Source organism: Plasmopara halstedii (assembly GCF_900000015.1).
Source record: "Plasmopara halstedii genome assembly, contig: Scaffold_292, whole genome shotgun sequence".
Taxonomy (NCBI): domain Eukaryota; phylum Oomycota; class Peronosporomycetes; order Peronosporales; family Peronosporaceae; genus Plasmopara; species Plasmopara halstedii.
The window spans coordinates 566056-593268 of NW_020187213.1; the positions used below are offsets into that span (position 1 = coordinate 566056).

At 45.6% G+C, this 27213-nt stretch overlaps 11 protein-coding genes across 11 annotated transcripts; 5 read left to right on the forward strand and 6 right to left on the reverse strand.

The window, feature by feature from the left end:
• Positions 1–1749: 1749 nt before the first annotated feature.
• PHALS_05954 (cug-bp-and etr-3-like) lies at positions 1750–2928 on the forward strand (the record flags this gene model as incomplete). The annotated part of the gene is made up of 6 exons (XM_024723283.1): positions 1750–1883; positions 1966–2096; positions 2167–2274; positions 2336–2395; positions 2499–2642; positions 2729–2928. 6 exons carry the CDS (start codon positions 1750–1752, stop codon positions 2926–2928), a joined length of 777 nt encoding a protein of 258 aa, XP_024574275.1.
• On the forward strand, positions 2927–3768 carry PHALS_15128 (uncharacterized protein). Its single transcript, XM_036407344.1, has one exon. The coding sequence runs from the start codon at positions 3326–3328 to the stop codon at positions 3539–3541; it is 216 nt and encodes a 71-aa protein (XP_036263054.1). The 5' UTR covers positions 2927–3325; the 3' UTR covers positions 3542–3768.
• A 325-nt stretch (positions 3769–4093) lies between these two features.
• PHALS_05955 (uncharacterized protein) lies at positions 4094–4340 on the reverse strand (the record flags this gene model as incomplete). Its single annotated transcript, XM_024723285.1, has 2 exons — positions 4094–4118; positions 4177–4340. 2 exons carry the CDS (start codon positions 4338–4340, stop codon positions 4094–4096), a joined length of 189 nt encoding a protein of 62 aa, XP_024574277.1.
• A 10704-nt stretch (positions 4341–15044) lies between these two features.
• PHALS_05956 (FOG: Transposon-encoded proteins with TYA, reverse transcriptase, integrase domains in various combinations) lies at positions 15045–15380 on the reverse strand (the record flags this gene model as incomplete). Its single annotated transcript, XM_024723286.1, has 1 exon — positions 15045–15380. The coding sequence occupies one exon, from the start codon at positions 15378–15380 to the stop codon at positions 15045–15047; it is 336 nt and encodes a 111-aa protein (XP_024574278.1).
• A 1220-nt stretch (positions 15381–16600) lies between these two features.
• PHALS_05957 (FOG: Transposon-encoded proteins with TYA, reverse transcriptase, integrase domains in various combinations) lies at positions 16601–18211 on the reverse strand (the record flags this gene model as incomplete). Its single annotated transcript, XM_024723287.1, has 3 exons — positions 16601–16729; positions 16801–17430; positions 17492–18211. 3 exons carry the CDS (start codon positions 18209–18211, stop codon positions 16601–16603), a joined length of 1479 nt encoding a protein of 492 aa, XP_024574279.1.
• A 115-nt stretch (positions 18212–18326) lies between these two features.
• PHALS_05958 (uncharacterized protein) lies at positions 18327–18881 on the reverse strand (the record flags this gene model as incomplete). Its single annotated transcript, XM_024723288.1, has 1 exon — positions 18327–18881. The coding sequence occupies one exon, from the start codon at positions 18879–18881 to the stop codon at positions 18327–18329; it is 555 nt and encodes a 184-aa protein (XP_024574280.1).
• Positions 18882–19313: 432 nt separating this feature from the next.
• On the reverse strand, positions 19314–19623 carry PHALS_05959 (uncharacterized protein; the record flags this gene model as incomplete). Its single annotated transcript, XM_024723289.1, has 2 exons — positions 19314–19480; positions 19521–19623. 2 exons carry the CDS (start codon positions 19621–19623, stop codon positions 19314–19316), a joined length of 270 nt encoding a protein of 89 aa, XP_024574281.1.
• A 1498-nt stretch (positions 19624–21121) lies between these two features.
• On the forward strand, positions 21122–22378 carry PHALS_05960 (1-(5-phosphoribosyl)-5-amino-4-imidazole-carboxylate carboxylase; the record flags this gene model as incomplete). Its single annotated transcript, XM_024723290.1, has 6 exons — positions 21122–21547; positions 21605–21691; positions 21761–21836; positions 21906–22048; positions 22124–22283; positions 22347–22378. 6 exons carry the CDS (start codon positions 21122–21124, stop codon positions 22376–22378), a joined length of 924 nt encoding a protein of 307 aa, XP_024574282.1.
• Positions 22379–22485: 107 nt separating this feature from the next.
• PHALS_05961 (uncharacterized protein) lies at positions 22486–22828 on the forward strand (the record flags this gene model as incomplete). The annotated part of the gene is made up of 2 exons (XM_024723291.1): positions 22486–22760; positions 22825–22828. 2 exons carry the CDS (start codon positions 22486–22488, stop codon positions 22826–22828), a joined length of 279 nt encoding a protein of 92 aa, XP_024574283.1.
• Positions 22829–23164: 336 nt separating this feature from the next.
• Positions 23165–24984, reverse strand: PHALS_05962 (calcineurinlike phosphoesterase; the record flags this gene model as incomplete). Its single annotated transcript, XM_024723293.1, has 4 exons — positions 23165–23175; positions 23269–23358; positions 23458–23487; positions 23562–24984. The coding sequence occupies 4 exons, from the start codon at positions 24982–24984 to the stop codon at positions 23165–23167; spliced, it is 1554 nt and encodes a 517-aa protein (XP_024574284.1).
• Positions 24985–25941: 957 nt separating this feature from the next.
• PHALS_05963 (FOG: Ankyrin repeat) lies at positions 25942–26952 on the forward strand (the record flags this gene model as incomplete). The annotated part of the gene is made up of 1 exon (XM_024723294.1): positions 25942–26952. One exon carries the CDS (start codon positions 25942–25944, stop codon positions 26950–26952), a length of 1011 nt encoding a protein of 336 aa, XP_024574285.1.
• Between the last annotated feature and the right edge of the window lie 261 nt (positions 26953–27213).

Below are 27213 nucleotides of genomic sequence, written 5' to 3' on the forward strand. Positions count from 1 at the left end.
TGAGGAAAATTTCCCATCCTCACAGAGGATCAGTCTAAACGACACAGGTGTAGATTGACTACAAGTGCTACCAAGTGCAGCAAGGCTGCCGTAGCTTGGCGCTTGAGGAAGCGTAATTTAGGTCACCGTTCTTTCGTTCTTTACAAGAACCAAGTACGATTCAGCGGATCGCAATCTGCTTACTCCAAGAGTAATTATTGCCTAACCCAATACTAATAAATTCATCCGTTTAAAATCCAAAACGGATTTTGATTTATTTTTATCTGCGGCAAAGCCGCCTAATTTTAAAAGTTTAGATCTTCCTAAATATACTAAATGTATATAGCAAAAATATAAATACATGCATAACCACTGGCTACCTAACCCGTACCGTATTCTTGTTTGGGTATGGTCACACCAAGCACATCTCGTGTTACACACACACCTGTTACCAGGTTACGTGTAACCTTGTCACACTAGTTGTCTTGAATAGCTTTTGCAATTGCAGCCCTAAGATGATGCGTTCAGCTGTCCGAACCACGCTATAGCAAGTCGTCTACGCAGTTCATATCTTATCGAAGCTGTTGACTAAGAGTGACAGTCTCTTGATAGCAAAACTGACTCTACTTCAATTCACAACAACGTTTCATTAGTAAATCACTTCACAACAGAAACCATATTAAATTGGCGCAATGTTAAGCAAAAGCTTATCATTTTCAGATTAAATGGCCTTTCATTGCCGTAATAGACAAACTAGTTGCCGACATGATACACCTTGTTTAAAACCAGGAACGCTATACTTCTCGAGCAAAGAGAATACAGATAGTACATTTTAAGGACTCGCAATCATACAAAAAAGATTAGCTCTGAGGATTGAGCCTGATGGTCTATTTGGAAAGCTTGTGGCGGCCCCCGCTGGGCTGCATCGAAACTTTTGAGGATTGGATGCGGCCGGGCTGCTCTTAATGATAGTCGGATCTACAAGTCCCATCTGGTGAAGTTCCAGTCTGTCGCACTTGAGTGGCTGCACAACGCCCAGATGTCTCATGTTGATGTGGCCCAGACAGGTGATCCAGATAAGTTTTCGTTCTATCTATAACTTTCTGTGCAAGCTTGGCCGAATTCACGCATCGAATTGTTATTAAGCGATTAAAAAATTCTGAACTCTCAAAGCCTTGTCAAGGCAAATTTTCCTTACGAAAAATGTTCCTCTTCACGCAAATCTCTTGTACAATCTCGCGTATAGCACGGCGAATATGTACAGACCAGTAGTTCGAAAGACTCCACCGCCGCTATATTTCAGATGCTACCGAATCATAGCGCGGTTTTTCTGACGAATGTGGGCGCACCTTTCCATGCCCACTTTCATCAAAATGAGGATAAAAAACCTGATAAAACTCGCTTTAATGAAGTGTGATATTATGCATGTTTGAAGACCGATTTCTGACTGTGTAAGAGAAATTATTGCGTACTTCGTCTGATTATAGTGACGGTAATAATTTGACGTAAAGCATGAACATTGTTTTGCCCACTGACTGAATTCTATTTATAGTATGTTATCTCCCCCTCCAAATAGTGACATCTTTTCCTTTCGCTCTCGTCCACGTCTTTCGTGCACGAAGGGGAAGCAGCGTATCCGAAAGGCCCCCGTTGTCGACAGCCGAGCAAGCTTAGAGGTGTCAGCCACAAGCCGGCTCTCAGCTCGTCAGTCTTGTAGCCCATCGCACTGCATTTTCATTTTGCGTTTATTGCATACCACTACAAAACCCCATGGCCGATCAAGTAGATCTCAACATCGGCGTTGAAGCCCAAGTGCCTTCGACAACTCAGTGGTCCGAACACAATGCGCCAAACGGACGGAAATATTATTATAATGCTTCTACGGGCGAGTCCACTTGGGAACGGTACGTTTAGTCACTTATGCGATTGATCATAGCATTTTGTTGCGGTAACCAAGACTTAAACTCTTTTTGTTTGTATCATTAGTCCGGCGGAGCTTATTGCTCCGCAGACTGACTTGTCACGCGGTAATCCTCAGCAACAACAGCAACAGCAACAATCTGTCACGGGAGGATTCCAACAGCCTCAGCCACAACTGGGTGGCCAAGTCCCGCAAGGTGCGTTGACTTGTAGAACTAATAACGGCTTGAAACGACGGGTGATTGATGTTCGTCATGTTGTATCTAGCGAGTGCCACGGCTTATGGAGGTTACCCGCAGGCGTATGGTCAGCCTATGCAGTACGCACCCCCGTATGGTGGCAGTGGGTATATGTACCCGTTCCCGCAGGCTTATGGCACGTATGCTAGATTAAGTGTGGTGTGCTATCTATAATAACCTTGTTTTAATCCATGCAGGTTACCCTCCCCAGATTGTGGGCCCTGGTCCTCCGATCCAAACTACAGAAAGTGGCCAAGGTAAACAATATGTTATATTTATATGTGACGTGCATGAATCTGACGGTAGAATCTCATCACATTGCGCGTGATCGAATATTTTTTTTGCTCATTACTTCTTTAGGACCCCCTGGTTGCAATCTCTTTGTATTTCATATTCCAAACGACATGACCAACCAGGATCTCTTTAATTACTTCGCTACGTTTGGCAACGTGATTAGTGCTCGTATCATGGTCGAGAAAGAGACAGGAAGGAGCCGTGGCTTTGGTACGCGATACTCATTTGTCTTAATGGAATAGTGGGCGATTAAGCTTTGAAGATGCTGACTTCAACGCGTTGCTTTGATATAATAGGTTTCGTAAGCTATGACAACGCTCCCTCGGCTGATGCCGCTATTAAGGGGATGAACGGCTTCCAAGTTGGCCGCAAACGCCTTAAAGTGCAGCACAAGAAGGAGAAAAATCAAAACCCCATGTTTGGTGAAATGATAGACACCGTCAACGATATGGCTGTTCAAGGCAGTGGTGGTAACTCGATGTCTTCGGGTAACTAGAGCATTTATCGAAGGAGAGCCCACCACTATCAGGGCGCGTGAGGTTTTTAAGACAAGAGAAAGCGGGAAAAAGCAAGCTCATTCGCGTGAATTCAGGTCCGACATGAGAAGGGTGTATGTAAGACTACTGATTCGTCATGAGGGACATAACGACAAAAATCAAAAAAAGAGGAAGTGTCGAGTACGATCAAGTTACTCAGAAAGTAAGTAGATGAAGCAGCCGTTACTGCATTTGCCCGTGAAGCATATCCAGTGACGTTAAACCCTATCATAAGGAGAAAGAAGACTTAGGCGCTTGGTGCGTTCATACTGCCACTCCCACGCGAAGCACAGCCAGTCTTGTTCCTCTGCCACTTTCGTTTTTTTGTCTGTTCTACTGCTCGCAGTAGAGTGAAATATGATACTTATGATACAGAGCAGTCCTGCAACATCGTCTTGCATTACCACACCCGTACACTTCACCAGCGATCTATACCACGAAAATTGTATAAAAGTGTCTCACTTGAGCGACATAGACCTCGTTGTTGTCGACGATAGTTTTGGTAATTGCGTCATCGCTCTTTTAACAGCACTTTGGCTTCACCGGCCAGCGTTTACGATACATGTCACTTAAACACCTTCTAGCATAAGTCTCCCATTAAAATTAAAAGTATCTGGCAAATTTTCAACAAAAAATAATTTGACTTTTGAGACTATGCAGGTGTGACCGTATCGTTCTCTTCCTCATACAAAGACAAAGGTATGTATGCGCTCATCAAGAAGATCAAGGAAGTTATAACAAGGTTGCCGAGCACATTTAATATAGCAAGCTCAGACTCAAAGATAAACGCATAAAAGATTGGGTTCGTCAAGTTATAGTAAACAGTGTAGCTTTTTTGAATCATACGTTTATTATGTCTCATAACGACAGTGTCTCTATTTTCTCGACGTGCGGCATGCAGCCACGTTTCATGATGGCAGTGTCATTCCATCGAATACGTTGTGTGGGAATTTAATAGTATGCAACGAGCCCCTCCTTTACCGGCTTAGGTTTTGGAACATGCAAGTATTCACTTAACCACAAAAGTAAATTGTGCAATATTGTAATTGATTTAATGTTTATGCACAGTGCTTCCCGCATCACAATTGTCTAGCACCGTGCGGGCATAACAATTACAAAAGTGTTTTATCTTATCAGGGCTGGGACCTCGCTAGTAAGAATAAAAAAACGTGCGGACCGTGGCAGTTTTGACACGCAAAGAAAGTAACCTTTGATCCTTGAACTCGTGGCAGTACCCTTTCTGTCTATTCCAACTACATAGATTTTGGCGAAGTGGCGTTAGGTCACAGGCAGACGGCACTTGCGGGTCGAGATTAATAAGGACTATATCCCACATAGGGCACGTAACTCGCTGCAAGTGGAGTACTCGCATTGCAGAAGCTTGTACCTTATACTGTGTTGCGGGTAGTGCAGTGGGGCTGCCATGCGCTTTGCTTAGAGAACGCTAAGCTCATCGACCTTATGTTCATTACAAGAACTAGTACGAGTGTAGCGGATTGCAATTCGCCACCTCCAGAGTTCTCAGAAACCTTAACCAAGGTAGAGGCGCTATTATGTTCAAAATCGAAACTGTATTTAGTTGTTTTAGTTGCGGCAGAGCCGCCAATATCTAAAACCCTAGTTTTTTTAATTAATCTAGTTACACTTAATTAACGTAGTAATACCTAATTAATATGCATTACTACTGGCAATCTTGCCACGTAGTGGCTTCTTGTTACGGTGTAGCTAGACCGTTGTGTGATTACACCAGATCGTGTAATTCACACCTGTCGCACCATCTTGTGTGACTCGCCCTTTCATACAAGAGTACATGTAACCCTGTTACACTCTCCCCCATTAAAGTTGTGGATATCCACGATTCACACTTAACCATCGCCTCATACGAGGCTCGCGTGTATGAGACACCGTTACGTTCTTAAAACAACCTTAGACATTCTCCGCTCCATGAGCCCTGTGTCTATGACACGCAAAACAGCCAGCCTAGTTAGTATCGACGGCGCGTGCGGGCAGAGCGTACTTCTTCTTCTGCACAAGTGCATCTCCGCACAGTACGACTGCGGCTTCACGGAAAGCACATTCCAAGCCTTCGGCAACCGAGCGCAACACACCGTGCTCGCCCCGGGCGACAGAAAGTTTTGTCGACGAGTTGGAGGAAGTCGTCTACGAGTCGGATACTCCCTTCCTAGTATGAGAATATGAGGAGGTTGAGGCAGCTCAACGGCGCGACGTGAGCCCTGCTCACGTCTTGCGGACACCGTGTCCGTTCCCCGACATCACAACTTCCGAGGGAAGTGATATTGTTACCAATTGCCTCGATGAGACACAGAAGCAGTAATCCGAGGCTGCTCAGAGGGCGGCTCTCATGCGCTCGTATCCACATCCGGTCCAAGCTCCTCGTGTGGAGTACGGCTTCCACTCGGTGGATCCCTCTACTGAAGCGATAGACGCGATCACTCAATCGTAAGGCGTCTACGTAGTTGGGCCACCGGCCACTACACAAGATGAGCTTGATCAGCAGAAGGCCATCCGAGCTCGCTTGTAGGTAGCACAAGAATTCCCAATGAACCAGTAATTCGCTCGACTTCGAGCTCAAAAAGGAGGCGCTCCTGTACCCCGCATCACGTAATATTCCTGTGGTGTTCGCCCCGGGCGAAAACGCTGCAGATTATGAGGGGCTCTTTTAGCGATGGTTGCAGCATCACCGGAAACTTTCCTTGCTGTCTTCCTTACAGCAAAGCCACAAGGAAGTGGACGTACGCGTTGAGCGCTATCTTCGATTTGAGTTTGCCAAACTCAAGGCGCAACGTTGACTTCGTGTGTATTGTCGCCTTACGACTCATGAAATTATCCATCACACTTTCGCGAGCTCAGTGGCTTCTCAAAGGGATGAGTTTACGACCACAGCAGCTCAGGGCCATAGCTTGAGATCAGCTCATGATCCTCCGGCTATCATGTAGTACGGCGTATAGCCGGTGGATGAATGCATTGTTATGAGCAAACTCTACGAGTGGCAGCATGGCGCCCCAGGGATTCGGCGTCTCAGCGCAGACACTGCAAGGATCGTCTTCAACGACGCGATTCACGCGCTCAGTTTGACCATCGGTTTGTGGATGATCCACTGTTAGCATCGTCAACTAGGTTCCCAGCACCTTGAAGAGTGTAAACTAAAACGTTTCAGTGAAGCGTGGGTCTCTAGCATAGCCAATTGACTCCGGGTGTCCATGTTGTCGAAAAACACGATCGACAAACAGCTTCGCTATACCCACACCGTCGATGGCGTCCGCCGCTGCCGCAAGATGAGCTATCTTGCTCAAACGGTCCACAAATACCACCACACCCGCGTTGCCCGCCGAGTTCTTCCGCAGGCCAAACAAAAAGTCTATACTCATGGACTGCCAACACCTGAATGTTACCGGTAAACTGGCTAACGGGGCACCGCATTTAGGGAGAGTTTCAACCTCTGACACGTCTCACATGTGCGCACATATGTGCTCGTCCATTTGTACAGCTTTAACCACCAATACAGGCAACTCACTGAGCTGTACGACTTCTCACGACCGAGATGAGGATATCGTGGGCCTCATAGAGGATATGATATATCGAATCCTCGTCGTGAGGAACCACGATTCGTGGCGTATCCGTCGAATCGGTGCTATAATACAGCAACCCATTATTCAACGAATATCAGTGTAATCGTGCGCGCAACCTCGCCGACAATATTTTGTCCGAGTCCCCACACCCCTGGTTCCCGAGAGCCTGTAGCTGTGCTACACACATACCATCACCCGTGTGTGCGGTGCGGATCAAATCCGTCACTAACAACGTCACCGTCATGACATGAGCAAGCTCATAATCCAGGTCTGCCTGACAACGCATCAACAAAATCTGCTTTTCTGGATTATACTTCACATCGAAGTTATGTTTTGCAAAGAAAGAGAGCCACCCGGTCATCTCTGCGAGAGGTGAGGCGACTGAGTCGTAATAACGCATGATCTGTGTATACCACAAACAGTTTGAGCCAAGCAGGTGCATTCTGAATTTGACAAGTGCATACTTCATCCCGAGTAATTTCTTGTCGTGGATTAGATAGTTCCTCTCCCCAGCCTTAAGCTGGCGGGATTCGAACACGATCACCCGATCTCACCCCTCGGCGTCTGCTTGCAGCAGTGCACAACCGATGGCAAAGTCCGAAGCATCACAGACGACACTCAAAGGACGATCAGGTTCTGGCAACGTTAGTATTGGTGCATTAAGGAGACTATATTTGACCGTTTCAAAAGCCTTCCGATGCTTGTTGTCGCAACACCGTTCTGTATCCTTTCAAAGGAGATTCGACAATGGCCGTACCATTTCAGCATAATTTGCGCTATACTTGTGCAAGTAGTTGGCGAGGCCAAGCCACCTGCGCGAGTCCTTTTGTTTCTTTAAATGACCATTCCGCAGTGGCGTTGACCTCCGGGATCCGCTCAAAGGCCACGCTTCTCAATGAAGCACCCAAAAAAGGAGATTTTTTCCGCGCCGAATATGCACTTATCGGCATTGGCATACAGTTTATTCGTGAGCATGCACTCGAGCACCGCTCTCAAATGAACGATGTGGTTTTCCTCATCTATCCTCCCGTGCCCCGCACGACTGGGACAGAGATGTTGTTGAAGTATGCTTGCGCATACGCCATGTGGCGCCTGAGCAACTGCGTCACAAGACAAATAAATGTTGCTGGTGCATTTGACAGCCCTTGGGGCAACACCAGCCACTCCTAGAGCATCCCACTCGGAGTACTCACCGCTGTCAGCGGAATATCACTCGCTCTCATGAGCAATTGGTAACTTAATCAACCAAGTCGAGTGTACTTTGTACAGCCATATTGTTCCAGGGAATATCCTTCCCAGGAATCGACGTCCGTGCCGGGATGGTGTCATCGTTTAGCTTGATGTAAGCGTGAGCTATACGCCAGTTGCCGTTCGGCTTCCGGGCACAAAACGTGGGTGTCAATGAGAGACTTGCTCTCACGCACCATTCCTGCGTCGCGCTTCGCACGGAAAAAGTCGTCAATGACGCCATACTGCTCCTTGGGCAGGGGCCATTGGTGTTACGCAGTGATTGGCCCCCGAAACCTGGTCGATCTCATGACGCACACCTCGGTCCGTTGGTAAGACCGACGGCAGGACTTTGGAGACGACGTCTTCAGATTCCATAACCAAAGGATAGTACGGATCCGAGGAATCCTTCAGGATCGACGATCCACTTCGTGCGTTCAGCACTTTCTTGGTGTCCTCCAGGACAGCTTCATCCAGAAGCGATGACGAGTAACTCCTCGTTTGGTCTTATAATGATCACCTCGTCTGAATTGTTTGCCTTCAAGGCACCGCTAAACTCTTTGAAGGACATCTCGTCCAGCTCAAGACGTGCATGCACCGCGGGAATAGCCTTAAGGGTGACATCACTGTCTTCCTCTCCCGTCATACCGTTGACAAGGATAAATCGCTATGCGCTATCTTCTACAGTAGCCACACCCTGGTTAGGGTCGACGCCCTACGTCTTGCAATCATCATACGGCTTTGCCGCCTCCTTTTTATGTCTCATCGAGACCAGCGGAAACACGCATTTCGCGTCGTACAGTGTTCCCACTCCCTGCTCCATCGGAGCCTTGATGTTATTAACAACATTCGACGAAGAGCTGCTATTTCCGTAGTCGTCGTCCAGTGGATAACGTGCCAACCCGCGCGCTTCACAAAAGCTTTGTCCAAGATGCCTCAAACCTCGTCCGACCATGTCACTCTTGGAATGTAGCAACTACTTCGAAACGTTAGCAGTGCTCCGTGGATTACTTCCCACTTCACGCACATCACAAGGGCCTCGCCTAAATGTTTTGGACCTTGTCCGACCATGCCACTCTTGGCGTCAGCAGATGCTTTGTAACGTGAGCAGTTCTAAGTGGGTTACGTGCCACTTCACATGCATCACTGGGGCCTCGCCCTCGATGCCTCGGCCCTTGGCCGACCATGCCACTCTTGGCATGCAGATACTGCTCCAATACTTGAGCAGCGCTCAGATTTACGTGCCACCCCACGTTCAGCCCACGAGCCATGCTCGGGATTGTTGTCCAGTACACCTTCGGTGTTTGACAACTCGGACACTCCAATATCCAGCACGTTGACCGTCCCGGTCCAAAAGAGCTTCTTGCTTCCTAGCAGAGGTGGTTTCATGACTCACCAAAGCCCCACCAGGTGACGTGCGCGTAGCGCACAAGGTTTTTGAATTCCAGTTAATTTATGGCTCATGGTGTTCCAACCATGCCTATCAAGGATGAGGTCAGCCCTTGCATCAAGTCTGAGTCTCAGCAGTATTCCACGCTATCAATGTCAAATAACGTGGCACTGAGGTCCACAAAGACCCTCGGCACAAAGAAACAAGTCCCCGTCGCTAAGCAAGCAGGGACGGTGTCACAGCATACAGCTGACTTCCGTCGATCGTGGAGTATCGAGCATAATTGCCCAACGCACCGAAATCGATCAGGATTTTCTATGGCTTCTCAAAGCCCTTCACGGTTGCTTTTACAACCAGCAAGCCCGGCTTGCATACACGATCCGCGTTTAAGCACTTCGGGTCGGGCCCTGCTGCCTTCTACCTCTTTGAGACTCAACAGAGCTCGGTTCTTGCCCAGTAGGGCGCTCCGCGCCTACTGGGTTTTGTCGTTTCTCCACAAACCAGACTGGTAAGAAGCAGGGCGTCAATTCGGTGAACCTTTACGCGCCTTGCGCAGGAACAAACCAGTCCAAAGATGACGGGTATTTCCATAGTCAAAACACCGTCGGGTGTTTAAATGCTGCTCGGCAGCTCGGAGCCCTCTCTCCTTATTCATAGCATAGTTGAGATCCATCGGCTCAGGCCCGCTTGACGAGCTGTGAGGGTGTGCATAACAACCAAGTTGTACCGACTTAAAGTTGAATTCGGCATGCAATACCACTTTTATTGCTTCTTCAAAAAAAGACGGATGCACACGAATACTTCCATTCTGGCCACGCCAGTGTGGGTGTCCTTCATAAAGACGGCCACTATGGCCGCCTCGGGGTGAGGATCGGCTGTCATCCCGGCAATGAGAGTTCGCGACTTTTATCAGAGTACACCAACTACTTCTTGCCCTGTCGGGCGGCAAAGAAACGCGAGCGCACGTAATATTCCTGGTTAGACGGCGAGAACACTCGCAAAAGCTGACGCTTCAGCTCCTTCCAGGAGGGGAACATCGCTTCAACCGAAGTACCGCACGTTAGTGTCTATTCTCGCGCTCGGCCTCCGAGCTTGAGATAGCTTGCGCATCGCGCTGTTGCTCGTTCTGGAACATGGCGGAAACCATAGCCATCTCGGCCTCTCTCACCCAGGGCATGAGATTCTCTCCATCCTTACTCTCTCGAAGCTCTTAACGCTCACCATGAGCGGCCTGGGTCGGGGGAAGGAGTCATCCATCGTCAGCGGAGGCGTAATGGACGCCGTCGAAGCTGACAGCTTCTGCTGTAGGTGCTCTAGCAGAGCACTTTAATAGCTCGAAAACGCATCTAGGCGCGCGCATATCGCTTTGACCCCCTTGCGAAACAAGGTGCTCCATGTCCTCGGGACCCAGCAGGGGACATCAGCTTATTAAGTCCGTCCTGCATGCCCTGGGGCAAATTGGAGAATTGCTCCATCCTCACAAAGGATCAGTCGTAACGATTCAGGCGTAGATTGACTACGAGTGCTACAAAGTACATATGGGCTGCCGTAGTTCTTTGCTTACAGGAAGCTAAGCTAGGGTCACCGTTCTTATATTCGGATCGCAAACCGCTACCTCCAAGGTACTCAAAAACCTTTACCAAGGTAAAGATGCTCTTCTGTCCAGAGTTAAAACTTTATTTAATTGTTTTATTTGCGACAGAGCCGTCTATATCCAAAACCCTAGCTTTCCGAATTAATACAATAATACTTAATTAATATAGTAAAACCTAATTGACACGCATTACTACTGGCAATCCTGCCACGTAGTGGCTTCTTGATACGGTGTAGTCACACTATTGTGTGTTTATACCAACCTGTGTAATCCGCACCTATGAACGGTCACAACATCTTGTGCGACCCGCCCTTTCATACAGGGGTACGTGTAACCCCGTTACAGGTAGCCACCGCACATATAAAAGGCTGCTCTCACATTTTATAGAACTATGTGGCTGGGTGCAGCTGGGCTACCGTAGCTCTTTTGCTAAGAGGAAGCTAAGCTAAGGTCGGTGACCTTCGTTCTATACATAGAATTAGTGCGAGTGTGGCGGATCGCAATTCACTTACTCCATGAGTACCCACAACCTTAACCAAAGGCAAATAAACTCTTCCGTTTAAAGCGTTTACTGTATGTAATTATTTTGTTCGCGGCAAATTTACCTTTATCTTAATCTACAGATTCTCCTATCTATATAGTAAAACCGCCTTTGACTGCATAACTAGTGGCAGTCTAGCAACATCCTGACTTCTTGTTAAGGTGTAGCCACGCCATTGTGTGATTACACCGTCTTGTTCAACCACACCCTTGTAGGGTCACACCTTCTGAATTGACTCACATAATCATACCAGGATACGTGTAGCCTCGCTAAATTTGGACCATGAGAAGATGGCGCCTAAAACAATCACTCCAAATTTCTTACGGCCAATCTTTTCAGGGGCAGTACCCTCGGGATCTTTATTCAACTTACGTATGATGGGTAGCCTAGCGAGAATTGGTTGATAAGTAAAATTGGTCTGCCGGGCATCCAGGCAGAAAGCAAACGTAATTTGCTGCTTTGCGTTCTGCTGCAATCGTGTAGCCTTTGTCTTTCTCAAGATATGGATATGTCACGACTATTTTGCTGCGATCAAGCAGCAACGTAGATATCTATTTTGCGGGCTTTTCTTTGTATATAAATTCAACATGGTACTTGAATAGCTCAATCAGATGATGGATGGAAGGGATAGTCCTGTCATGAATCTCGTGTTGCATCGCATTAAAAAGGAAAGTTGATTTACGGAGCTTTCGCCATGTACTAATTCTCTGATCTTAGCGTCATGTCATACGACGTGGCTTTTAATTCATTAAATTTCTTGTGTGTAAGTTACAGTGAGGCGACATTGTTTCCTTAATGCAACAGCGGCTTTATAGCACGAAGTTGTCACCTGTGATGTCGGTCTTGTTTGCCGAGCGTGTATGTCCAGTATCCACGCGCCCTCTAAGGCTAGAATAACCCATATAAGCTCGTCAACTCTCTGCGATCCCTTTAGTGTGGCCAGATGAAGAAACGATAATGTACCGATGTACTGCAATTTCTTGTTTGTAGCACGCTGGCTGAGTTAGTCGAAAATTCAAATGGTCTATCAAAAGGGGTAAGCACTGTAATCTTGTGTACTCACACCAAGCACATCTAGTAATAATTGCAGTGTTTGCAAGCATCTTTGTTTCGGGGAAATTTAATATCCACCTGGCACGAGTAGCTTATACTGCTCCACGTATATACAGAATCTTTAATTCTCATAATATTTCAAAACTTAGAGTGATATATCTGGTTGCTCAGATCCGGCTGATATACACGAGGTAACGTGACAAAATGTGCAAGAATCTAAGCTTTTAGGGCATTTTTAAACGCGAACGTTATTATTTGCCTCGTAATTGATGATGCCATACGTGTGCCGTAAGAATGGCCATCCTGAAGAACATGTGGATTTTATATAGCTGTGAAGTGGAATGAGAATACACTTTATGGATAGGTTTTGTATATGTAAGGGTATTGGGAGTAAGATCATGGTTGTGTACTCTGTCACACAGTACTAATCAGCTTTACGGTGATCTTTAGCATCATAGGTTGTGACACAATAGTTTAACAGTATTCCTTGATTCCAAACTTTAACAGTGTCTCGGTTGGCTTGAGTTTTCTCTATCAAATCGAGGTATTGTCGGTTTTAATAGCTTTTGGTGGCTTGAGGTGTAAAATTGCCATAGATGATAGCCAGAACGTCATCTTCTCTGCACCACATATATGATAGTTGATGCTGACTTTGTTGATCGCGACAAAATACAAGCATTTTGCATCGGATCTAGTAGTATTCATAACTCAAATCCAGCGTGTTTAGTAGCTAGAACGCCTTATCAAAAGATCGACTCGATGGCTCAACCTTCAGGAAAATAAAACTTGTCACAAGGGTTGCCGGAGCATCGTGCTGACAGTAACAGCAAATACAAAATTTGAAGAACAAATTTTCACATTGTGAAATCGTAGGCGTCGATCTCCTTTGCAGCTAATCTGTATCTGACAAAAGTGAATTGATATGCAGTATTTTGCAACCAATTGGATATTGATATGGTAAATGATCATACACTGTTGTTGGTCATATTCAACACATTCGACACCAAACTTACAATGACGCAGGATGATTCCCAGCTAAAACTAACACTATAGATCATTCGACTCGATGGGATGGGACTTAATGGCCGTTGTCTTCATAAGAGGAACCACAATGACCGTTTTTAATCGGTGAGCATCTCGGCTGCCCGACATAGTATAGGTTTATGGTCATCTGCTGAAAGGCCAAGACGCTCCCAGGAGCTCCTTTGCAGTATGAGCACGTGATACACAGGGTTCCGATGTGGGTTTGTTCGACAGAGCATGTCCTGTATGGTGCAAAAAAGGAGAAGATCTCAGTGTGCAATTGGCGCTTGTAGAGCGGTTGACCACATATAGTCTCCTTGAAAGACAAGGCATCACCACCCTTATGTGACACACGTCTTCTAATGTGACAATCTTAGGCCAGCCAAACGGAGGAAGCAGTCGTTGGCGGCCTTGGCGAAGAGAGTCAAGGTCGGAGGCGGTGGCGAGTCGGAGGCGGAGTCGAAGAGGCAGCGGCGGCGCTGCAATCGAGGTCTTGCTGGAAGGTTGAGTTGGGCAAAAGAGGAAAATTGAGAAGTGATTGATTGAGTTAGTTTTGTTGGCGCTAGCTAGTAGTTGTCTCGCAACCAACGATCTTGGGTGACTAGACATGCACCCAAGTATTCAGGTCCTATCCCAAAAACTATCTCTCTTACATTCTGCTATCATCTTTCTCTGTCAATGAAATCCTGCGAAGCCTCGGCGTGGCTAAGCCAGGATTTTTTCGTAGCGTCCCATAGTTGCCAAACCTGAGGATTTATATCAGATGAATAGACGTAAAAGAACTTTTGAAGTGGCAACTGCAACCACAAATAGCCAATAGACTCGTAGACATATGAAAATGTGAAAATTCAGAATTACACTGAGCCAGAATAAACTGGCCAGCTGATCTTAAAATTTGGCGTAGTGGCTGTATTGACCACTACGTCATATGACCTCCATTTCAAGAAAACACCATCTCCTAAAAAGGCTGTCTTTTTCTTGAATTTCCAATAGAGGTTGATGAGTCCTGGAATCTGTTTCAGGTTCTCAACTGGTTCCCATGTTGCGTCCTTCTTCGTTTCACCGAGCCATTAAATCTTGTACTGCATCTTCCTTTGCACTTGCGGTGGTTAATCACAGTTGTCTTTCCGTTCCATCGGCTAGCACAACCTTGTTCACCTTCTGCCGGCGATTTGGATACCGTTTCAACAGTGACGCATGGAGAATTGGATGCAACTTCAGGTTCTTCGATAAGCTCAACTCATACGAGTCACGAGATACCTTCTTCTGGATCGAAAATGGTCTAACGAACATCGGAGCTAACCTCTTTGACTGTGCGTACCGCTTATGACGGATATCCAGATTCTTTTTGTCTAGTATCACCATGTCGCCAGTTTTGAAGTCTTGGACAGATCTGTTCCTGTAGTAGTAATGCTTCATGCGCTCCTGGGCTTCACTCATACGGGTCGTGTGACAATGCGAAAGGCTTCTTGTCGGAGTTAAAACCTCGTTGCTGCTTTCTCTAACGTCTTGAACTCCGGATCTGACGCTACATCGTCGGGCATGTATGGAATATAGCCAAGATCCGCTTCAAACGGTGGCATTCCGATTGTCGAATGCACACGTCGAATGTAGGCAAGCTCTGCCATATAAATAAAATTCATCCCAATTATTCCGGGCTAGATTAACGACTCCTCAAAGATAATCTTCGATAAAACGGTTTGTACGTTCCGTTTGTCCATCCGTTTGTGGTCTAAACGCCGATGACAGGGTATGCTGCGTTCCCATAGCAGATACAACAGTCTACCAAAACTTGGACGTAAATTTGGAGTCACAATCGTCTTCGAAAGATCATGATCTTTCATATAGTTCTTCATGAAAACATTCGCAGTATATTCTGCGCTGTCTGTCGTCTGCGTTGCAATGAACTTTACACGCTTGGTCAATCGAAACACGATGACCATGATGGCGTTACAACCATCCTTACTGGGAGTAAAGGACACAACAAAATCCATCGAAATGTCGATTCATCTACCTCTTGGTACATCAAGCAATTGAAGTAATCCCGGCGGTTTAATTTGTCTCGCCTAGTTGCGCTGACACATTTCACACGTGTTGCAATAGCGCTGGATATACTTCATTATCCTCGGCCAATAGTACTCTTTTCGTACGGCGACGAAAGTCTTAAAAGACCCTGGGTGGCCTGCCGTTACTGCATCGTGGTTCTTGCAGATGACGAGGTTCCTCAGATCTTCGTCATCCGGAATATACAGCCTTGGACTTCGTCTTCTACAGTCAGATAGTATAACACACCATCGTTTAGCGAGTAATGCGGTATTTTGTCTCCTAGCTTCAGCTACTTGACAATTGCTAGCAAGTCCTTGTTCCACGAGTCGATCTTCTTTGCGGACTGAGCCACGGTCATATTGTTCGCAACCATGGTTGCCACAATTTCACGAATTTGGGCCGTATCAAGAAGTTCCTTTAGGCTTTCTTGCGCAGCCTTATGCTCGAACTAAGTATTTCTTGATAGTGCGTCTGCGACTACGTTCGTCTCTCCTGGGATCACTTAAAAATAGAATAAAACTATGCGAGTTCATTGAACCAGCGCACAATGCGTCGATTTGCTGTTTTCTGCGTAAGAATCATTCTAATTCTTGTGTGATCGGTTTCAACCAGGAAAAAATTGTCCAGCAGATACACACGCCATGACTTCAGCGCATGCATGATCGCTAGCAGTTCCTGTTCGCGTACGGGGTATTTCAGCTCCGCAGTTTTCAATTTCCGGCCATTCAAGGCAATTGGATGCTCCAACTCTCCCTCCTTTTGAAATAGGACTCCTCCAATTGCGAAATTTGAGGCGTCCATTCGAGTACCATAAGGTTTGGAGAAATCAGGAAGATGGAGAACCGGTGGAGATGTGAAACGCTTCTTCAATTCGTTAAAACAGCGCACCTGGTCCTCAATGAGTTCGATTGCATCTCGAGAACGATTTTACCTTGATACATTCATGCAAAGGAACTGCAAATTGAGCAAAATCCCTGCAAAATCTAGACACGTAGACAGTTGTCCCCAGAATGCTTTCTATCTGCTTCTTGGTCTTGAAAACTGGCCATTCAGCGATAATCTTTACCTTGTCTGGGTCCATGGGAACACCGTTGCGCCCGACGAAGTCGCCTAAGTATGAAATGTTGTCCACGTAAAATTGGCACTTAGACAGCTTGATGCAGAGCTTCTACGCTTCACATCTCTTCATAAAGTCGTCCAACGCGGCGAAGTGTTCGTTGACAACTTCGCTCTCGGTGTACACGTAATTGTTTTTGAAGTAGATTCGCATCACGTCACGTAAGTCCCTGAAACCCTTCTGAAACAACCTGTTAAATGTTCCGGAGCTGCAGCTGAGTCACATGGGCGTGACGAGATTTTCAAACTAACCGACTGGAGTCGAAAAGCCGTGAAAGATGTATCCGATTCTCGTAACTTTACTTGATAGTAACCCCAGAGTAAGTCCATGCACGAGTACCAATAGCTGCCGGCCATAGCATCAAAGTTATATTTTTTGCGAGGCATAAGAATAGCCGGTAGAACTGTAGCCAAATTCAATTGGCGATAGTCGTGCACAATACGCCAACCGACTGGTTTCTTCACACAAAAAGTCGGTGCACAAAATGCTGACGTACTTGGTCGAATAATGCCAGCCTGAATCTTCTCTTTGGTCCTTTCCAGAATCGTTTTGCGTTGATCAGGACTTCGGCGCCACTGTTTGACCGAAATTGGTGTCGTGCCAGGCTTGGGCAAGATATCATGCTCAATACCATCACGTACAGGTGGTGTTTCACTGGAAAGTTCCGTGCGGCAAACAGTATATGCATACTTGCGTAACGTCTCGGACGCAAGAATATTCTTGAGAGCTTCCCAAACTTGACTCTTGAAGCGCTCCGCCTTCTCAGAGTCATGTGGGCTCACGACAAACATTGCCCCAATATCCTTATCACGGCGCAACATCCACTCGAATTGCTTGGTCGCAATAAGCTTCGTGCTTCCATGTTGTCCATTGACACCATGCTGCCGAAAATACTGAAGATTTTGCGACTCTGTGATAGACGATCGCGACGTGTCTTGCTACTGATCTGGCTGGGCAATTCCTCCACGACTTCAGCTGTGCAGCTTCTGTGCTCTCCACTTTGATGCGAGGGGATACGCGTCCCGTGTTCCGGTCGATATTAGAATTCTGTACTCGCAGCCACATCATGCTTAGTACAACATCCTTTCCTTCAGGGACGGGCATGACTTGAAAAGTTCCAGTAGTTAATGGACACCCTGGTAACTGTAGAGACATCTCTATGGTTTGACGTGAACGATGAACCACTTGATCATATCCGAGATCAATTTGCATCATGCCACCTACGGTGACATTCAAACCTTGCACCAACTCTTCAGTTACACCGTTGAGGCTACTGTCGTTGTCAATGAATATCGAGACGGACCTCTCTTGATATTTCGTCCTGGATGCTCGAGCCTCAGACTTAAGAATAGCGTAGACCGTGCCACTCATGTAGCGGCGTGCTTCTTTGCGTTTTGGCTGAGTACATTGCGGAGAAATGTGACGAACTACACCACAATTGTTGCACGTAGCTGCCTTGGTCCAATCATCGCTCTTCCCCTTCATCTTATCAGAACGGTTGAGATTCTGCTGTTTAGTTTTAGAAGGACGATGCCCCGAGTCCGATGATTGCAGTTTCGAAGGTACTCGAGGAGGTTTTTCCGAGTGGTGTGCAAACTCAAAGTTCGAAGCCATCTCAATAGCTTCTTGCAACGTTGATGGACTCCTTTCCTTGATCTTCATCGCTGTTTCTTTACGTAACCCATTTTGAAAGAAAAAAACGCTTTTCTGACTGGCTGATCGTCAATTCCGTTTGTGACAACAAGTCTTGAAACTTGAAGACATACTCATGAATAGTTTAGCGTTGTTTGAGACGAAACATTCTCTCACGAAGATCGTTCTCGAAGTCCTTTGGTCGAAAACGCGCGCGAAGTTGTTGCTTGAATAATGAGCACGTGGGATGTATAGTTGCCCTTTCGCATTCCGCTATTAACGCGCGGTGCCAATTTAACGCCAACTTGCCCAAGTTACTGGAGATCATCGTCACGAAATCGGACGAATCTGCTTCCATTAACTCGCGTCTGCTTGCGTAGTACTGCTCGGTGGCGAAGATCCACAATTCAATGTCTTCACCGTATTTGCCCTCATACATCGGCGGGTCCTTCTTCTTCTGATCGCCCCGCGCCGCCATTAGATACTCGAATCTTGCGTTAGCTTGCTTCATTTGCGCTTGCAGTTGAGCATGCATCTGGGCTTGGGCGGCTTGCTGCTGTTGCGTTATATACACGAACAGCTGCTGCATTGACATCGCATCAGGGTCTGAAGCTTGGGTAGCCTGTGCAGCTGTGGCCGCAGTGTCTGCAGTAGCTTCTGTACTAGGTCGTGACGCATCGGCATTACTCGGCGCATTCATTCTGCTTTGTTGCCGAGGACGAGGGTTCGGGGACAGGCTCTCAGCGGTACGGCTTCTTCTTTGAGCCATAACTGCTGGACATCTCAGCGCGTTTTTATAAGGCCTACTGAAATCCCAATAAAGATGAAAAGAAAAGAAACTACTGCTTTTGTTTCTTAAGTCTACGCTTCTTGTCGAGCTGGATGGAGTGGTCGAAAGTTCCTTCCAAAATAGTCTGCCTCTGGCTTATTCGCCGTGTCAAAAGCTCCGTCGTACCGTTCCTGGCGTCGGAGTCCTTGCAATCTGAAATTTTGTTCCGGATGAGTTGAACGATGTTGAGCTGCTTCTGCCTGGTCATCCACAATTCCTGGCGTAGTTTGTCGAGCGCTTCATTGCGGGTTCTCTTGAACTTGAACCGAAGCTCGACACGTCAAGTACTACTATGTGACGATCCTAGGCCAGCCAAACGGAGGAAGTAGTCTTTGGCGGCCTTGGCCAAGATAGTCGAGGTCTTGCTGGAAGTTTGAGTTGGGCAGAAGAGGCAAACTGAGAAGTTATTGATTGAGTTGGTTTTGCTGGCGTTAGCTGGTAGTTGTCTCGCAACCAACGATCGTGGGTGACTAGACATGCACTCAAGTATTCAACTCCTATCCTAAAAACTATCTTTCTCAAATTCTGCTGTTATCTTTCTCTGCCAGTGATCTCCTGCGAAGCCTCGGCGTGGCTGAGCCAGAATTTCTCCGTAGCGTCCCATATTCACCATATTCGGATGGTAAATGGAATGTTGCCAATCCTAAGAATTTATATCCAATGAAAAGAAGTATAAGAACTGTTGAAGTGGCAACTGCAACCACATATAGCCAATAGACTTGTAGACATATGAATTATGAAAATTCAGAATTACACTGAGCCAGAATAAACTGGCCAGCTGATCTTAAAATTTGGCGTAGTGGCTGTATTGACCACTACGTCACACATAATCAATGTTGTACGTACCGCATTTGTAATTATCATAAGGGCTAGCCATTCCCATATGTGTATTTACACTGCAAGAGCTGAACAAACAAAAACAATAACTACAGAACACACCATAAAATACTTTACAATATGTAATAGGCTTTTATCCATTTCATGATGGTGGAATTGCTGCCAACTTTTAAATATACATTTACAAAATACTGTTCAGCATGTCCCTGCATGCACGTGCGACGTCACTCATAAATGTCGCAAAAGCAATGCAGAAGTCAGTACAGAGTGAGTCTCTTTTTTAATAACTATCTGTAACGTATTAGCTGAAAGTACTTTTTTTTGAGACTTTAAGGTACTACGGATGCACAAAATCATTCAAGAATTTAGTAAGCCCGACTCAATGTATCTTTCGGCTGATTCAGAAATTGCGACGTGATCCATGACAACTTATATCCAGTAAAAATTATTTTTTCACTATTCATTTGCCAAATACCCCAAAAGTCGTTTCCTTAAACGTTTTAGCGCAAGCAAGTAATTGGAAGTCGGTCTATTGTCGCTCGGACTTGAAGCAAAGCTCAGAATACCCGAGACAAGTACTAATGAGGGCGATGGAGACTTCATAGAGAAACAATATGTGAGACATGTGGACTGCTGGCTTCACGCTATGCATTACATCAGTCTTTATTGCTAAGTGTGTAAATTTAGACTTAGTTTTCGTTGGACGGAATTCTTGATATATGGTACTCGTAAAATAACATAGCAACACTAAGTATCGGTGGGGTTCTCAGTTCGTTATGCGTACGAACCTATCTTTTGGACGCTTGTTTACTTGGACTCATAAATCATGCCTTCTCCGTGTGAGGTGCATTGCAATTCTGTTGCACTATTGCCTTTGAAACATGTGAACAACTCAGTGGGACTACATCGCGTCCTAACGAAATGTGCAATCAGGTGTATGATATGAGAATGTCATTAGTTGCGGGCGCGATTTTTCCTGGCTTGGCTTTAATTAAAGATTTGACCTTGATCGCGAAACTTTTTGCGCCAAAATGTTGTGTGCTGCATAAAAAGATAATACGGATTGCGTTAGTTTCTGAAATATGAATGTTTATTCCCATTTTCGATCGAAAAATTACGTTTAGATTTTATCCGATCTATCTGTCCATTTAATGTTTGCGCTCTCCTGTATTTCTATGTGTGATGCGAGCTCGAAAATTGATTAGTTGCGACCAAACCTATCGACATTCATAAAATATAAGTACACTTTCAAGTAGATTTTCGGCACAAACAATATGAACCTGATCGGTGTTCAGTGTTATGCACGCCATGCTCTGCTGCGTGCGGTGGCCACTTTAGCAATTAAGGACAAAACTGTAGTATCTAGGCGCTTAATTCGATTGTCATCTACAGCAAACGTGCAATTACAAGACAAGGAAATACTTGACCTGTTGCAGCGTGTGGCGGATGGCAAGGTATCACCACAAAAGGCAGCGAAGCTGTGTGACCTTTCAACTGAGTATGAGGTTGTAGGAGACTTTGCTAAAATCGATACAACAAGGAAAGTTCGTACAGGGTTCCCTGAGGTGGTGTATGCTGAGGGTAAGACTCCAGCGCAGGTAGCTGCTATTATGAGTGTCATGATTGAAAGAGGGGAGGACAATGTGATGGCTTCACGCGTCACGTCGCAAGCTGCTGACGCAATTTGTTCATTGATGTCGGTACGCTAGAGCACACTTCCTAATTTTTTATTAACATACTGATATTTTTTTTGGCAGCGTCAACATCTGACTTACTACGAAGTGCCTCGAATCTTGGCGTCCAAAAAGCTTGACAAAGCAACAACGATTATAGACGATAAAAAGGTACAGGATTGATTTGCTCGATGTTTTGGTAATGACGTCTGTAATGTTGATTTGTAAAACGCGACCTAGATTGTCTCGATGGCTTGTGTGCTTTGTGCTGGTACGTCGGATCTTCCTGTAGCTGAAGAAGCCGCTATCTCTCTTGGTAAGAAAATTTGTGTCTACATTTTAGTTAGTAACATAACGACAGATTGTTCCTTTTTGTATTCGATAGAGCTAGCTGATCACCGAGTCACACGATTGTACGATGTGGGTGTGGCTGGTATCCATCGCTTGTTGCGAAATCAGCATATTTTGCAAGCTGCCGATGTCGCAATATGCGTTGCTGGCATGGACGGTGCTCTGCCTGGCGTCGTGGTATATCTCTATACTGTGTGAATAATCAAAACTTATATTAACATGTTGTGTAATTTGTTGTACGTCCATTTCTAGGGAGGACTTACGTCTGCTCCAGTGATCGCGGTCCCTACAAGCGTAGGCTACGGTGCAGCATTTGGTGGCCTGGCTCCATTACTAACGATGCTGAACGCGTGCTCTCCAGGCGTTGGTGTTGTCAATATTGACAATGGATTTGGTGCTGCTGTCCTTGCAGGTAAGCACAATTTTACAATATTCGCGTCAGGGCGTTGATTTAATTAATGTTGCATTCCTGTAGCTCGCATTCTTCAGAACCTTACTAAATCTTAATGCAAAATTCTCGGTTTTTTTACCAATCATTATCGTTCATGCTTTAGCACCAGCCAGGCAACTTGAAAGAAGCATAGATAAGTGGTAATTCCTTGCAGCCGCTAGCAATGGTCACTGGAAATGTGCGACTATTCTCGCGTCTAAAATCATGGTCAGCGTTATCAGTTAGTGAAGACATTCAAGTGCGACGGTCAAATAATCGACGAAAGCGACGTAAGCGCAATTACAATGCAAGAAGGCTTAGACACGACGAAAATAAATATTACATTGCAGAGGAACGACAAGAGGTGGAGCACGATGAAGTCATTAGTCTTTCAGCTGCAGAGCTTGAAAACTGGCAACAGAAAGTGATTAACCACGTTGAAGATCATTTCACAAGTAGGTTCGTGCACAGTAGTATTGTTTCGAACTGGGCGCTGATTAGTCATATACATTACCAAATTCAGATGAACAACTTAAACGGATCGCCGAGTTTGGTCGCGTGCATGGGACTGTGGTACAGGAGGCAAAGCAGTATGTGAGTAACTTGGAGATGCAATTGCGGCATCAATTTGAGTTAGAACGGGCATCATTGCGTGCTGAAGCAGAAGATTATGTGAAAAAGACGGCTGAAGAGAACAAATTATTGTTACAGCAATTGCAGCACTTAAAGCAACAGGCTGAAAAGCTACAGAAGCAGGTCGACAGGCTGGAGCAAGAGGTCGAAGAACTCAAAACGGAAAAAGCTCAGAGTAGCCAATTATGTCGAAACAATCGGCAAGGACATTTTGGGAACGATCAGCTGTATCATTTTTCACCTGACATTGAATTTCAAGAACAGTTACCGGATAGTGAGACCAAATACGCAGAAAGACAGGATCATGAACCAAATGGTGGTGCAGGGAACTCACAATCACATCGAGAATCCGAGCAGTCAGCAAGCGAACGCTTTAATATTCGCATTGTTGAAAATGCAAGCAAAAGCGTTTCATGATGGACGCCTAAAACACAGACATAGCTAACAGTTAGAGCCACCTACTTAATATTTAATTTTACGATTCAATACATGGTTTTGTGAACTTTATATTTCTACCACATACACTGAGCCAATGTACTGCGTGAAGAACCGACTAGAAAGCTTAGCTTCGGCTCTTTGCACATTCTTTACCCACACCGACAGTCACTGGAATGTGCCAGCAGTGACCCTTTTGATAACCACCTTTGACAATCTCGTCTTTGTTAATGCTAAAAGTCCACGAGTTATCAAAAGTCACAAATTCCGTCTTTAGCCAGTCTTCCGAAAAGTGCAGCATAAAAAAACCATAAGGATTTCCAGCTGCGATCCACGCGTGTTTCACGTACTTTTTTGCTACCATCGGGGGCATGCCTGACGTCTCAGACTGTATTCCACCTCCTCCCCCATTTTCATAGAAGTGAGTGCCCCAATTACTAATGTCATGGTTGAAGCCATGCGTATGACCGTTTAACCAGACGTGAGCTCCACCTTCCTTAGTTATCAAAAACCACTCTTTCATCTTATCTTCGCTCATATGAAAGTGCGGAGAGTAGTGTGAATTAATCACTTTCCACGTAGCCGTTGACGCCATTAAATCCCTCTTGACTTGTTTGAGCGAGTCGTCCCACCAACTTTTAATGGTGTCAGCACAAGCATTGTACATTTCAATGTTGCCACCAGCGCATAATTCGTCACCAGGTATCCGGTCATTACACGTGCTGCCGAGCTTTTTCGCCTCAGCAGCGCTCAGATCTTTCTTCTTGACATAGCCATAGCATTGACAGCATATCTGCATCACTCCGTGCGAATCGGCAAAGTTCGTGTCGATATTGAAAATATCGACTGACACCCCATTTGCTTTGACGCTTTCGACATAATAGTGGTCGGAGAGTTTCCAACGATCACTGTTAGCACTCTTGTACTTTTGCTGCAGTGTAAATTTAAGATTTAAGTACTTAAGCAACTCTTCTGTACTCTTGCACTCGCGAAAATTGTAATCTTTGTCGCCACAAATGTACTCGGAGCCACCAAGATCATGGTTGCCCACGACGTTAATCCACGGAATACCCTTAAGCTCTGGTTGATCGTACACGCTCTCAAACGTTGTTTCCATGCGGTATTCAATATCTCCTGGACCAGCGCCATTCCAGTAAATGTTGTCACCGTGACCGATAATACGTAACGGTTTAATATCGCTGGCGGCCTGTGCCATGAGTTCTGCAATGTTTATCTGGGACCAGTAATCAATCTTCATCTCAAGCGAGTCGTTAGCCACTTTACGATACTTATTGCAGCACGAGCCGGGCTTGTCCGTCGTGGCACCCCAGTCCCCAATAGCAATCATTGTCAAAGCGACTTTGGCTTCTTCCGGATCACTTTCAGGCTCGTAAAAAGTCGAGCCACTGCTATTGGAGGTCGAGTTTGTGAGCAAATCTGACTCGGACACATCTGGAGTTCTGTCCCGTACCGTATTCGTCAGACTTTTTCCAGAAGTTCGGGTATTAGCATTCTCATTGTCGCCACCGCTGGTAAAGTTGATAATGATACCAACAACTACGCCGATGACCACGAGGACACCGACCGCAATCAAAGCTTTACGAGCAACGACCATCGTATTTTGAATATGCAGTAGTAGAAGACGAAAAAATACTCAACTGGATAATTCTTAGTTTCAAAGCCTTCGTGGTGCCAAAATTGAATATGGATCGAAACGCTGGCAACCGGTTCACCTTGGTATTTGATGTATGCGGCTGTCCTTCACGTCCATTTCTTCGAGAAAGATATTTCACAACGTGTACGCTCGCGACGCATGAACTTCACCTCGGCACTCTATATCGATCTGACTATTGATATGACAAAAATTATGGGTGCTATATTTTGAAACGGACGTAAGTGGGAAAAAAGGAAACTAGAAGTCGAAATCAGAATATACAGTTGCCATTTTCTCTCCTGAACTGTCGCCCGCCTGTCGCTATGCGAATGGCAAAACACTTCTCTGTATTTTGTTGGAATTCATAGTCGCGACATCCTTATTATACCCTCTTTTTGTGACACCATGTTGTTCAGCTGAATCGTTTCTATCGGGGATGGCCTGATCAGTCGTAGAACAATGAAAACTCAAGCACATGAAACTATAAGGATAGGGTAGATCACCATTAAGCTTTAAACACTGTACTGCAAAATATTGACAAATGTAGTGGTTGAATGGTTGGTTATGTGGTTGTCACAACGGTAGTGCTTGGACAAATAAGAGATTCATGGCGTAAAAGGCAACTTAAGAAATCAAGCGTCAACCCAAATTCCGTGCAATATACAAATCTACAAGTCTAGAGTTCATTTCATAAATTTATCAATCACATCACTGATATGTAAGACTGAGCGCAAACGACAGCACTCGAATGACGTCGACGACACCCATTAAATACAGGTGATTGTTATAATAAGCTCAAACAAATTTGAATATTTGTCATCGACAATTTGGAAAAAGGAGTGGACAAAAAATCATTATCGCCTATACCATGATTTGTCCTGCGATATTTTTCAATACTAATAAACTGACCCGCCATACATGGTAGGAGGAGATGATTTGTCGGTAACTATGCTCTCGCTTGAAGACGAGGACACGCACATAGACGATAAAGAGAATAGTGTTCGTGAAAGCGTCATATCAGGCGGTGCGGCACATTTTATGACAGCTATTGGAGATATAGGGGACAAGTCACCGCTGGTGTATCTTATGGATTGGTTACACGCTTGGCAACAGGAGTATGAGGCTTTTGTGCACATTTTAGGTGTTCAGGAGGATTCTACAAATGAACAGGAAGCTATAGAAGCTGCAAAAGATTTGAAAGAAATGGAGGCTGAGGCTGAGCCACTTATAGAGGGATTTAGCAAGGTAGCAACGGCGCTGCTGAAGCGTCTCAACATTACACACCCAGACAGTTTGGTAGACCGTCATGGCTGGACACTGCTGATGCAGTCAGCCAACTCAGGACTGTATAAGCTGACGAAAGAATTAATAGCTCTTAAGGCTGATGTAAATAACGGTGGTACTTCCAAGGACGCTGCGAACCCGCTCTATTTGGCGCTGGCATCAGACCACATCGATGTGGCATTGCTACTACTTCAAAACGGTGCAATCAAGTCAGCCACTAAACTAGTCACAGTACCTTCATTGGACACAGAGCATTCTAATGACGTTGAAGACCATGACTGTGCGTTATTTCAAGCCTGTCGCTTTGGCCATCTGGATGTGATCAAGGAAATGCTTGCCCTTGGTGCGGATTTGACCTCTGCACTTCCCTTAACAGGCGACCGCGCTCTTCATATAGCTGTGATGTTTGAAATGCAAGACGTAGTGAAGCTTTTGGTTGAAAGTGACAACATTGATCTGAACGCTTTGAATAAGAGCGGCCAAACATGTATTTTTGGCTGCTCCAGTGTTGATATTGTCAAGTTGCTAGTGGCTACGGGCGTAGATCCCAATATTACGGATAACGATGATGAAACAGCACTTTCGATTGCACAAGCGCTCGGGGACGAAGACGTGGCAAGATACTTAAGAACGGTTACTCAGTAATTTTGTACCATTTCTTATTCAAGCGTCGAGAAAAAATAAATTAGAGTCTACTCGTCCCAAATCTCGACAAGGCTACCTTGGACAACTCAAGAGTGAGAATTTTTGTTACGATGGTTATTAACACTAACGCACTTTACGCCCATCACGATGGTCGTTGCCCTTTGTAAAAACGTCCATGTAGCTTAAAACCACTGCGTGCACTGCTGCCATTTTCGTGCTTTTTGACCCCGGTATTTAATGTTGCTGCGAAGTTTATTGGCA

What these genes read in the sequence shown, in the direction of transcription:
- PHALS_15128 (XM_036407344.1), top strand. Translation starts at nt 3,326, where the DNA reads ATGATACTTATGATACAGAGCAGTCCTGCAACATCGTCTTGCATTACC.